Source organism: Oryx dammah, unplaced genomic scaffold (genome assembly GCF_014754425.2).
Source record: "Oryx dammah isolate SB20612 unplaced genomic scaffold, SCBI_Odam_1.1 HiC_scaffold_25, whole genome shotgun sequence".
Classification (NCBI taxonomy): domain Eukaryota; kingdom Metazoa; phylum Chordata; class Mammalia; order Artiodactyla; family Bovidae; genus Oryx; species Oryx dammah.
Window position 1 is genome coordinate 19,443,900 of NW_024070209.1, and position 13,575 is coordinate 19,457,474.

The following is a 13,575-nucleotide window of genomic DNA, read 5'->3' on the forward strand; positions in this document are numbered from 1 at the left end:
TGGCAATTCTAACACAGAACAACCAGACTGCTCTGCTTCCAAACCTTGGGTACTACCTAGTCACTGACCAATGATCTTATTTTTTCATTGATGATTAAAGAACATAAATGTGAAAACTTATTTCAAATTATCAAAAATTTAGAACACATACCTTCACATTTCAGTCCCTGGCGTACCAATCCCCAAAGCATCTCACCACAGTAATCACAGAAAGTAGGCGCTTTGTAAGAATGCACATAGAGAGTATGTGGACGAATCTGGAAGTCTTCTACTGTGGCCAAAGCTTTAAAAATAAGAAAAATATTCAAATAAACCCTATACTTGCAGTTGTGATAAGATTAAGAACATCAACCATAGTCATTTATGTCAAAGTATACAGAATTTTTCTTTTTCTGAAACTTTCATCTTTTACCCATAAAAAATTATTTTACGACTTTAATATCATGGTTTTTGAACTTTATTTTAGGAAGCTGACCAACTTAAAATAATTTGATCTCCAGAAGTACGTATTTTGTTCTCCAAAAGCATTTTCTCGGAGTTAGATTGCAAATAATTGTCATATTTATTTTAGCTAGTTAAAAACTATTTAACTTATAATGTACTGGGAAATAGAACACTAAATTTTAAAAAATTATAAAACTTAACATTAACTTATAGCAATGTTTCTGGGAGAAATGCACTCAGTCCTCATTCAGGATCCCAGGATACACTCTGTCTGCTCTCCACAGTCCCAGTGGATTAGAAAGAGACTCTTCTCCCTTCTGTGAGCAACTCAACAGTAGCAGATGCATCCATCATCAGACATCCTTTCAACATTACCTTCAAGTCACTAATGGATATCCCTGTGGGCTGATGCAGGATCCAGAGCAAAGAAGGAATAGATATGAGCATGACCACCTGGGAAGACAGGGAGTGAAGCCCCTCTACAATGAAAAGGAAGACAAGGACTGGGATGTGTACAGAATTTGGGGTTGTGGTGGAGAAGATAAACAGTAAGGATCAGAGACTAATAAGGAAAGGTGGTGATCAGAAAGAATCTCAAGACTGCAAAGATGAAACTGGGAAGAGTGAAAAAAATGGTGGCAGGATGCTGGACTCTTGGCCTGGCCTTTCTTCCTTTTCTTCTTTCCCATCTCTTCATTTCTTTTTTCCCTCCCTCTACGTTTCTCCCTCCCTCTTTCCTTTGCTGCCAAACACAAGGTCTATAGGCCTACTATACACATTCTTTATTCCTTGACACTTCTCACTAGCTATCCTGCCCACCTGCTGTCGGATGAGGTAAGAAATAGCAGGGGCTAAGGAACAATGGATGGCAAGAACGGGTGAGAGGGGAAAGGAGAGAATAAGAAAATGTCCACAAGGAAAAAGAAGAGAAGGAGCACTGTTTAAGTAATGGAATCAACCAATACTGCAGTTTCCTCCTCCACATTTTCATTCTTTCCTTTTTTTCCCTTCTGATTTTCTTCTCCAAATCATCAAAGAAATGGGAAAAAGAAACAGAATTTCAGTGTAATTGTTTAATTTGAGTCAAAAGAGGAATATAGTCCTCTTCCAATTCAACTGATAATTCCCTTAGCTTAGTAACACTTTAAATAATTCAGGGCTTATTTTCCTGGGGGCTTCCCTGGTGTCTCAGATGGTAAAGAGCCTGCCTGCAATATGGGAGACCTGGGTTTGATCCCTGGGTTGGGAAGGTGCCCTGGAGAAGGAAATGGCAACCCACTCCAGTGTTCTTGCCTGGAGAATTCCATGGACGGAGGAGCCTGGTGGGTTATGGTCATGGGGTCACAATGAGTTGGACACGACTGAGCAACTAACACTTTCTTTCTTATTTTCCTATTTTCTTATCTGTGATGTAATCTTCCTGAAAGTAAAAATCATATAATAACCTTACAATAGATGAAAGAAGTAAGCAACTATAGTATTTACAAAGTATAATTAAATATAGCATTTAGTTGAAGTCCCCCCACCCAAAAAGGCTCTTTGGGAGGAAAAAAAAGGCAACAAAATAAAAGAAACTATTTACTTACCTGAAAGAACAACTTCTACTAGGTCTCCTTCATGTATTTCATCTGCTGAGGTAAGGAGCTGCAGAATATTTTCTGAGTTCATATCATGGCGAAAAAGAAGAATTTTGTCATACATGCCAAAGAATCCACACTCTGGAAACTGTAGGAAAACAGTCCTATATCAGTATACTCATTTCATAAGTAAATGTCTCAACCTTATGAAATAATTTTAAATGTACTTTCGTTGTTGTTGTTCAGTTATCAAGTCGTGTCCAATTCTCTGCAACCCCATGGACTGCAGCATGCCAGGCCTCCCTGTCCCTCATCATCTCCTGGAGACACTATTTGCTAACAATTTTATTAATATCCAGAAAAGATCAACCATGTGCTTAAGCACCTTGGTTAATTCTCAAGTTCAAAAATATAAAGGTAAGCAATATAAATAATTACTGATATCTTAAAACATTTGTCTCTTAGAAGTACAGAATTTCTTTACTCAGTTATTGATGAAGAATACAATCTTCAACTTAGTGCTATTCTTACAAAGACTGAGAGATGAGCAGTCTTTCCTGTCCTTCAGAACTGAGCTTCCCATATAGTCAACTACCAGCCATATTGTTGTTGTTCAGTATGGACACATGTAGTTATTTAAATTTAAGCTAATTAAAAATAAATTAAAAGTTGAATTTCTCAGTCTAGCCATATTCCCTGTGCTCAATCACCATGCTAATCTAGCTTGAGTAATCAACTGTTATTTATGCTTTCCCTTAACTTTTACATCTTGATGGCTTACCAAGTTTAATATCTTCTTTATGGAGTCAACTCACTGTATCATCTAAATAAGATATCCTGACCTTGGATGATTTTTCCTTGTTCACATCCAGTTGGTTTTATAATGAGCAGTTTGATCATGTAACTAATCAGGTTTTCCTGTTTACTTTGCCCACTGAAAAAGGCCAAGCCAAACTTGTAACCCACTTCTACATCAATTAAGGATCTTATGGCATATATTTTAGGTACAGATACCAACCTGGTTCATCTTACTTTATGGCCTTAATTTTCCCATTAAAAATTCTTATACATCTCTAAAAAGGTCTCAATTCTGGGGGAAAAAGTTTAATTTTTAGGAATTGAAAATAATGACTTAATTAGAAATTTTAAAGTTTACTTGCATTTTAAGAAACCTCAGTTAATAAAGTGTAGAAATATTTAGAATTTTTATAATACTCTACCTCTTTTCAATATTTGAGTTATGGATATTTTTAAAACTTCATAACATGCTATAAACAGATCTAACAGCATGAGAATTTTCCATTGAAAAGAGTTATACAGAATCAAAAATTATTTTCATTAAATTTTAACTCAAAATTTAAATTTACTAAATTTTATTTAATTATTAAATTGGAAAATATCTAATGGAGAGTAAAACTTAGTTGCAACTAAAATACGACCTTAGTTGCAACAATTATTAAGAATTAATAACAAAAGGATTCCATATTCCATCCTTATAAAATCTCTAACAAAATATTTGTATGACTACAACTCATTTTAAAAAGTCACAATTTTTTTTTACATGTCTTCTAAGTGTACGGTCCTATGGTGTGTAAAGCTAACAGTCAGTCTTGCCTTCCAGGGGCTTACAATCTAGTAGAAGGAAATAAAACAAATATATAACATGATAAGAGAAATGCCAAGAATGAAAAAACCCTAGAAGAGGGAATAAAAAAGACAGACTATCCCTTTAAGAGTGCTATTTGAGCAGAATCATAAAAAGAGAAGCAAGATTTCCATAGGCAGAAAGTGAAAACAAAAGAGTCATCACTGAGAAAGTAGAAGGTAAATGACAAAAGGGAAGTGGACTCTGACTACTGGAGAATGAGGTGGCGGTAGGCGGCGGGCAGGGACAGAAGAAAGGCAAAAATGTACACCGGAGCCCCAGACAGACTATACAAACAGAGAAACTCAGCATCTGCAGAGCTGGGTTCTAAAGCTTTGCAACCTACAAACTATAGCACCTTAGATAAGCTGCTTAACCTCTCAAAGCTCAGTTTCTTGTCTATAAGTTAGGAATAGTAAGAGTACAAGCTTTTATTTTTTTTGGTGCACCACATGGCATGCAGGATCTTAATTCCCAGGGATCAGACCTGTGCCTCTTACAGTGGAAGCATGGAGTCTTAACCACTGGACCCGCAGGGAAGTCCCCAAGAGTACTAGCTTTAAGTGCTTCTCGTCAAAATTAAATTGACGACTATAAAACACAGCACTGTGATCAAATAAACACTAGTGGTTCATATTATTCTATATCGAAAGTGGGAGAGACAAGGGGTACCAGAGCAAGGCACGAACATGATCAACTTTAAAAGGATAATGCTAACAGCACTGAGTAGCCGGGACTGGAACAGGAAGCGACAGAGCAAGCTCCCGAAGAAGGCAGAAGCTACGGGTCAGGAGAGAGGTATCAGGGTCTGGATTATATAGAAGACTGGAAGCAAGACAAGAAAACACTTTCCCCTAGAAACTACATTTGGTAAATTATATGGAACACTAATACTGTTTTGACCAAATCAGAACTCCCTACAACTAAACATATCAATGAGAGAAGAAAACATAAAAAATTAATGGCTTAGCAAAATTACGAGTATTAAGAATATTTATTTAAGACATACATTGTGTACCAAGCTGGAAAGCCATCAGTGATGGTAAAGAACAAAGTAACTTTCTGGACTAGCAAATGTTTACATACTATATTCATCTAAATGGTTGAGAAATTATACAATTCTCCAAGGGAAAGGAAATGTAATAACAAGTCTGTGAAAAAGAGTGTTTTGCTATTCATGATTATATAGGTGTGTTTGGTAAGACATTTAGGAATTCTATGAAAACAAGGGTCCTTACAAAATGAAGTAACATAAACTGGCCTGAAAAAAAGAGCCAGAGAGAATATTAAATATTGTCACTGAATATCAGTAAACAGTGTTGCCCACCATTAAAAATATTATGAATCTTGAGGCATGAGTATTTCAAAGATAAACACTTAAAAAGTAGAAACAAGGAAATAAACCATAAACACTCACTTAAAAAAATCTAAACAATTGTAAGGAACAACTCCATAAAAAACAAAAAAAAACTGTTAATAAGCTTTGAATATATAGAAGGTTGACGATTTTTTAAAATTCAGAAATTGGTTTTCAAGCAGGAATGAATTCATAACATCATGTCTCACCTTTGGTCACACACTGGAATCATCTGTAGAGCTTAAAACCATGTCTCCTATTTTCACCCTAAGCATCTTTATCATTGACTTCTTTGCAGCAAGCATGTTTGCCACTTAACTTACTGCCCATAAGGCAATTCTGCCATCAAAGATAAAATAACTGGTTGACAGTTTGGTTTCAAAGTATATTACCATTTCTTCCACTTGGCAACATTATCACTGGCTTTACTAAACTGACAAATGAGACGCTTTACCATCTGAGCCACCAGGGAAGTCCTGACAAATGAGGATGATTTGCCCCCAGATGATGTGGTTTCTTATTTTGAAATACACTACACACCAGAGGAGAAAGAGGCTGAGGGCCTTAAAGGTGCAGAACTCATCCCACATTTCTCATAGAAGTTTGGAATGTCTACCAACAGACATGTGACAGAAACAACACTGTAGAAGAAAGCTTTCACAACACAATACAAAGCTTGGTTACAAACATGCATCCCAGTATTTGGAAAATTACACCTCTCTTAATGAAGGAAGACATTTTAGTGAAAAAGAATAAGTGCAACGCAGAACAAGAAGAAACCTGAATAAGCAAAAAACCACATACAGTTGAACAATCTGTGGGCTACGAGTGCCGACCCCCATGCAGTCAAAAACCTATGCATAACTTGACAGTTGGCCTCTGAATCTGCAGTTCTGCACCGGCAGATTCAACCGACTGCAATCATGTAGTACTGTAGTATGTGTGAACAAAAAACCTGAATGTGACCAAAATGCCTGTGGCAATGATATCCACAGCAAAGACACTTAGGGGAAAGTATCAAGAACATTCAAAACAAACAAAACACACGAACATTATTCCTAGATTTATGGTTAAGCTCTAGGGAGTAGGACACGGACACCTGATTTCAAAATTTCCTTTTATATTATTCAGTGTATTCAATATTAAATATATATATATGCATGCATGTGTGCATGCTAAGTCATTTCAGTTGTGTCTGACTCTTCGTGACCCTACGGATTACAGCCCACTAGGCTTCTGTGTCCATCGGATTCTCCAGGTAAGAATACTGGAGAGGGTTGCTATGTCCTTCTCCAGGGGATCTTCCTGACCCAGGAATTGAACCCTAGTCTCTTATGTATCCTGCACTGGCATGTGGGTTCTTTACTGCTCAGTTCAGTTCAGTCACTCAGTCGTGTCCAACTCTTTGTGACCCCATGGACTGCAGCACACCTGGCTTCCCTGTCCATCACCAACTCCTGGAGCCTACTCAAACTCATGTCCATTGCATTGGTGATGCCATCCAATCATCTCATCCTCTGTCGTCCCTTTCTCCTGCCTTCAATCTTTCCCAGCATCAGGGTCTTTTCCAATGAGTCAGTTCTTTGCATCAAGTGGCCAAAGTATTGGAGTTTCAGCATCAGTTCTTCCAATGAATATTCAGGACTGATTTCCTTTAGGATGGACTGGTTAGATCTCCTTGCAGTCCAAGGGACTCTCAAGAGTCTTTTCCAACACCACAGTTCAAAAGCATCCATTCTTTGGTGCTCAGCTTTCCTTATAGTCTTTACTGCTAGCACCACCTATATATACAGCAATAAAGAACCCACCCAGGAAGCCATATATATATATATACACACACACACACACACACACATATATACATTTATCAGTTCAGTTCAGTTGCTCAGCTTTCTTTATAGTCCAACTCTCACATCCATACATGACCACTGGAAAAACCATAGCCTTGACTAGATAGACCTTTGTTGACAAAGTAATGTATCTGGTTTTTAATATGCTATCTAGGTTGGTCATAGCTTTCCTTTCAAGGAGTAAGCGTCTTAATTTCATGGCTGCAGTCACCATCTGCAGTGATTTTGGAGCCCCAAAAATAAGGTCACCTACTGTTTCCCTATCTATTTACCATGAAGTGATGGGACCAGATGCTATGATCTTAAGCTTTCTGAATGTTGAGCTTTAAGCCAACTTTTTCACTCTCCTCTTTCACTTTCATCAAGAGGGACTTTAGTTCTTCTTCACTTTCTGCCATAAGGGTGGCGTCATCTGCATATCTGAGGTTACTGATAATTCTGCAGGCAATCTTGATTCCAGCTTGTGCTTGTGCTTCTGCTTCTTCCAGTCCAGCGTTTCTCATGATGTACTTTGCATAGAAGTTAAATAAGCAGGGTGACAATATACAACCTTGACGTACTCCTTTTCCTATTTGGAACCAGTCTGTTGTTCCATGTCCAGTTCTAACTGTTGCTTCCTGACTTGCATACAGACTTCTCAAGAGGCAGGTCAGGTGCTCTGGTATTCCCATCTCTTGAAGAATTTTCCACAGTTTATTGTGATCCACACAGTCAGATGGCTCAGACAGTAAAGCGTCTACCTGCAGTGCAAGAGACCTGGGTTCGATTCCTGGGTCGGGAAGATCCCCTGGAGAAGGCAATGGCAATCCACTCCAGCAGTCTTGCCTGGAAAATCCCATGGATGGAGGAGCCTGATAGGCTACAGTCCATGGGGTCGCAAAGAGTCGGACACTACTGAACGGCTTCACTTTCACTTTCTTTCACTTTCACACAGTCAAAGGCTTTGGCATAGTCAATAAAGCAGAAATAGATGTTTTTCTGGAACTCTCTTGCTTTTTTGATGATCCAGCGGATGTTGGCAATTTGATCTCTGGTTCCTCTGCCTTTTCTGAAACCAGTTTGAACATCTGGAAGTTCACGGTTCACGTATGGCTGAAGCCTGGCTTGGAGAATTTTGAGCATTGCTTTACTAGCATGAAATGAGTGCAATTGTGCAGTAGTTTGAGCATTCTTTGGCACTGCCTTTCTTTGGGATTGGAACGAAAACTGACCTTTTCCAGTCCTGTGGCCACTGCTGTTTTCCAAATTTGTTGGTATACTGAGTGCAGCACTTTCACAGCATATACATATATGTATAGAGACATACATATACTCTTTTTAAAAATGGACTTTAAATAGTTTGACATAGAAAAATTAAGACAATAGCAGAGTGAGTTTCCCTATACCTATATACCAGATTCCCCTATTACTGACATTTTCACTGGTAAATTTCTTAACACTTAATGAACTAATATTGATACATTATCATTAACTAAAGTCCACAGTTCATTCAGATTTCCCTAGTTTTTACCCAATGTCTTTTTCGTGTCCCAGGTTCCTGTTTAGGATACCATACTTCCTTCAATTGTCAGATCTTCTTAGGCCCTTTTTGGCTGTGCCAGTTCCTTAGACTTTGCAGAGTTTTGAAGACCTTGACTGTTTTGAGGAGTACTGTTCAGGGGTTTTCTCAGATGTCTTATTGTCAGAATTTTTCTCATTATTAGACTGGAGTTACGGACCTTGGTAAAGAAGACGTCAGAGGTAAAGTGCCATACTCATCATATCATATCAAGTGTACCTACCACCAACACGACCAACTACTGTTGACGCAGGCCTTGATGACCTGACTGGGCCGTGTCTGTCAGGTCTCTCCCCTGGAAAGCTATTCCCCTCTCCCACTGATAACAGACTCTTTGGAAGTAAGTTACTATGAGCAGCCTACGCTTAACACTTGTTAAGGAACGACAAGTTACTTTCCCTGTCCTTCAAGGCGGAGAAGCTATATAAATTATTCAGAATTCTTCTGTAGAGGAGATTTTTCTATTTCCTACCATTTATTTATTCATCCAAATGTATTATATGTATCTCTCAGCATGGACTTAAGGATAATTATATACTTTGGGATATAATATATATTCTTTTAAAATACATTTCTTATTTCTTAGTATGAAATTTATTTAGATGGCTCAAAATGTTACAAGTACAAGAGTGGAGTACAAAACCTAAGCTCCAGTTGCCCAGTGATCTCCGCCATAGTCAACAACACAGCCAGTTTTCTCAATATCCTTCTGAACATATTTTATCCCTAGATAGTAGACGTGGATATATCTTTTCCTCATTTTACACAAATGGTGGCAAACTATAAAAAGTGTTCTGTACATTTTTTTCACTTTGCAACATATTTTAGAGATCATTTAATAACAGTATACAAAAATGTTTTTCTTTTCTTTTTTTTTTTTTAAAGCTGCACAGTTTTATTTTACCAATTCCCTACTGATGGGATATGGGTTGAGGAGTAAAACTAAAGATAAATAGTCTTGAGTTCACTTACAAAGTTGGCCAAGTTACTTAACCTCAGTTTCTCTATTTGTAAAACAATACCTACCTGTAAGGTTATCATGATAATTAAGTAAGTGCATATATGTAAAGAGCTTAGAGAACTCCTGATGTTTTGAATGCCATATGAATTGAAGCTACTCTTCCCAATCTTTTTTTATTACAAACAATACACAGTATATAATCTTCTATATATATTTTCCCCCATCTTTTGAATATATGAGTAGGATGATTTCCTAGAAGTAGATTTGCCATGTCAAAGAACATACACATTTAACATTTTTTGGACAGTCCCCAAATGCTCTTTACAGAGGCTATACCAATTATACTTCCAAAAGTAACATATTAAGAATGCATGTTTTTTCCTTCATTTCTCTTTCTGTGGCTGTTCATTATGGTTTGTCTCAAGGCATTTTTAAATTTCCTCTTTGAGTGCATCACAGATCCGTTGTTTTTTTAGCAGCATGTTGTTTAGTTTACATGCAATTGTTGAGATGGAGCGTGCAGGTGGAGAAACTCTTCCTCCAGTCTTATAAAGCCACTAATCCTCCTGGATTAGAATCTCACCCTGAACATCTTCTTTAACCCTAAGAACCTCCTAAATTTCCTATTTCCAAATATAATTACAGTGAGGGTTAGGGTTTCAACAGATGAATTGAAAAGAGGAGCACAATTCAGTCCATAACTAGTATACCACCAAACTTGTTGATTTCAGGTTAAAAAATATATATTTCAAAGTAGTTTTAATTATAAAAAGCGAAGCTGAACATTTTTCATATGCTTAAGAGATAGCTATATTTTCAGTAAAGTGGCTATTCATTTTTGCCTGTTTCATGGATCCATAATCTTTACAACTTCAAATCCAACCATCCCTCAGAATGTTTCTCATTGTGTGGGACATCCTTAATAAGACCCAAACAATAGACCAAAAAATACAAACAAAACCCCTGTATATTTAGCAGTATATATGTTGAATTTCTCAATATGGTATGATGCCAATAAAATACCCTATACAGAAAAAGGGAGCTTTTCCAAGAAAATGGCTTTTCTCAGCCAGGCTCCAGTATAATAAAGAAAAAAAGATAAATTTCCCCTTTCAATAGTATAATTTTTAAGAGGAAGAAATATTCTAGCAAACTAATGAAAATCAATTATTGATTACATTGTGAATTTCCATTTTCAGTGGACTCCTTTCTATTACTCATTCCAGAATACAAGTCTTACCTAATAAAATGGTACAATTCTTTCTAAGCATTCTTTTCTCACAAGGGGGCGGGGGGTGTGTAGGAGCTACTTGTGACAAAGACCAAGATTAGAAAAGGAGGAGAGGTGGTAATAAGCTTAGTGTGAAAGTGAGTCAAAGTGAAAATCACTCAGTTGTGTCCAAGTCTTTGCAACTTGGACTATGTAGTCCATGGAATTCTCCAGGCCAGAATACTGGAGTGGGTAGCCTTTCCCTTCTCCAGGGGCTCTTCGAACACTGGAGGCGGATTCTTTACCAGCTGAGCCACAAGGGAAGCCCATCAGTAACTGACCTCTAGGAAAGCAGTTCTTAGCTGGGGTGATTTTGCCTTCAAGAAGATCTGGGGCATATCTTGAGTGTCTCAAAAATGTCTTGAAACACTTTTGGTTGTTACAACTTGTGGTACTGGTACCTGGTGGGTACAGGCCAGGGATGCTACCAAACATCCTACAATAAGCACTCCACAAAACAAATTCTCTGGCCCAAAATGTCGACAGTGCTGAAGTTGAGAAATGCTGCTCTGGGGAATAAAGGAGTCAAGAAAATAGAGGGACTGGAATATGTGGAAGGAAGCTGACAACCTTCTGAAATCTAGACATGCTTTTATTTCCTTCCCTTGCCCACTTCAGTCTTTATTAAAAGAAGAAAGAGGAAATGAGAAAAACATCAAAAGAGTTAGCAGAGTAGAAGCAAAAGGCCTTTATTTTGGCCTCTTTCCAAATCCCCACTCCCCTTTTTCTGGATTTGCTTTCTACAACTGTGCCAACGACTTCTCTTGACTGTGCAAAATGAATTCTGTTCTCAGTTCATGTGGGAAAGTAACAGAATTTCATCACAAAGCTATCAAATTCTCACCCCTTATGCACTCACTTTGCCCACTTTAGACTCATCTGTCTTTGTTTCTGCATTAAAGATGGCTTCAGGAATAAAAAACAGATCATCTTATCTTTCTATAACTATCTCATGAAAGTCATTTTCTATGTTATTAACTTATACTTGTCTTAAGTAAAAAGTTTTAGTACTTGCAAATAAAATTCCTTCAAGTCACACTATATTTTGGGAGTTATTTAATGTGAATAGTTTAAAGTTCGTATCATTAAAATTCTGTCAATAAAATGTTAGATGAAGGCTTCCTTGGCATCTCAGTGGCAAAGAATCTGCCTGTCAAAGCAGGAGATGCAGGTTCGATCCCTGATCCGGGAAGATCCCACATGCCATGTGAAACCAAACCCGTGTACCAACAACTTCTGAGCTTGAGCTGCAACTACTGAAGGCTGCATGCCAAGAGCCTGTGCTTTGCAACAAGGGACCACTGCAACGAGAAGCTCCCGCACCACAACTAAAGATTAGCCCCTGCTATCCCCAAGTAGAGAAAAGCCCTCACAGTAACGAAGACCCAACACAGCCAAAAATAAACAAATAAAATTTGAAAAAAAAAAACCTGCCACTGTTTTCTATAACATCTCTGTGAACATTGTTTTAAAAAAAAATGTTGGATGAGGTAAGAAGTTTTCAAGTTTCTATTTGGTCAAACACAATTTTTACACATTAACATAACAGCTTCAGAATTTAACATTACCTTAACATATAATTTATCACTATATACTTTAAAAAAGGAATATGAGTTTTAGTCTAATGGCAATGGGAAACCATTGGAGAATTTTAATGTACATTAAAAACATTTTTTTAATGAAGTATAATGAATAAAGTACACGAGTGTTAATTAGAAGATAGATAACTCTACACTCTCATGCCACATAAACACCACCCAGGTCAAGATTAATAGAACATTTCTAGCATCACAGGTTTTTTCATATTCACTTAATTTGAAAAGCTGAAATACTAAAGTCATTTGATGCCAAGTAAATCTTCACAGTAAGTCTTTCTAATAATAAACCAGATGATAATAAATAAGCTCCAAGAGGGCAAGGGCATTCTCTTTGCAATGTTCCCTACTGAATGCCCAGCACCTAGAACTTAGTATCTAATAGGCACTTACTGAAAAAGACTGTTGACTGCTGAGCAAAGCTAAACTAATTTAACACTAAAATATTTCCCAGAAATAAATATAATTATTACTTTAACATCACTTTTTAGGAAACAATTTTATTGAAGAGAAGAATTTCAAGGAGTCAGTTCCCAAACAGATAGAAGATACTAAAGTCTAGATGAGTCAATGAGAAAATTATTCAATGTGGACTCTGAATTTCATCATCCATCTCTAATAGAATGTTCCAAATATGGGATGCTAGACGAGCTGCTTCATTTAATACCACTTCTCTTTGACATAAACCAGAACGATCTTTTTTTCATTTTTTCTTTGTTTTTCAATTAGTTCTGATTATCTTTAATTCAAACTTTCTGGATCTTCCTATTCTAGCCAAGGTCTTAACCTGAATATCCAGCAAAATTAAAACAAACCAAAACAACCTTCTTCCAGTTTGAGCCTCCAGATTAGTCAATGGTTGCCTGACAGACACTGTTTTGCCAAGATAAAAAAACGTTGGGATAGGGTAAAGAGTAGGATGTCACCTAGCCATTGAACACAGCTGTAGTGAAAAGAATAGAGAGAGGAAAAAAAGAGAATGACAAGTGGTTTCGAGAACACAAAAGACACAGCTGGGGTTTTCGCTCTACTTTGGCAGGACCTGAAAATTACACCATGTCTGCAGAGACAATGTATTCAGTCAAAAGACAGACCAAAATCCTCCTAAATCAGGATACATAAACAAAGAGCCTTCAGGTCTAGTGTCATGTAAATGGTCAAAACTAAAAACAAATGTTTTAAATCAGTTAAAAGGAGACAGTCAGTTTTAGTTAGAATCATTTCAATTTCAGTAAACACCATTACAACTTAAAATGATTTACTGTCTGCCAATTTCCTTTCTTACTCCAATTACATCTACTATCTTCGTTCAATAAAT

The 13,575-nt window shown here is 37.1% G+C and overlaps 1 protein-coding gene across 1 annotated transcript in view; it reads right to left on the reverse strand.

Moving 5' to 3' along the window:
* The window catches only part of PRKD3 (protein kinase D3), an 84,655-nt gene that overhangs the window by 42,290 nt on the left and 28,790 nt on the right, over positions 1 to 13,575 (reverse strand). Inside the window, exons 3-4 of the mRNA XM_040224640.1 lie at positions 2,031 to 2,169; positions 152 to 283 (exon numbers count right to left, since the gene is read on the reverse strand). Coding sequence (XP_040080574.1) covers positions 152 to 283; positions 2,031 to 2,169 — 271 coding nt within the window. The remainder of the gene's footprint in view (positions 1 to 151; positions 284 to 2,030; positions 2,170 to 13,575) is intronic.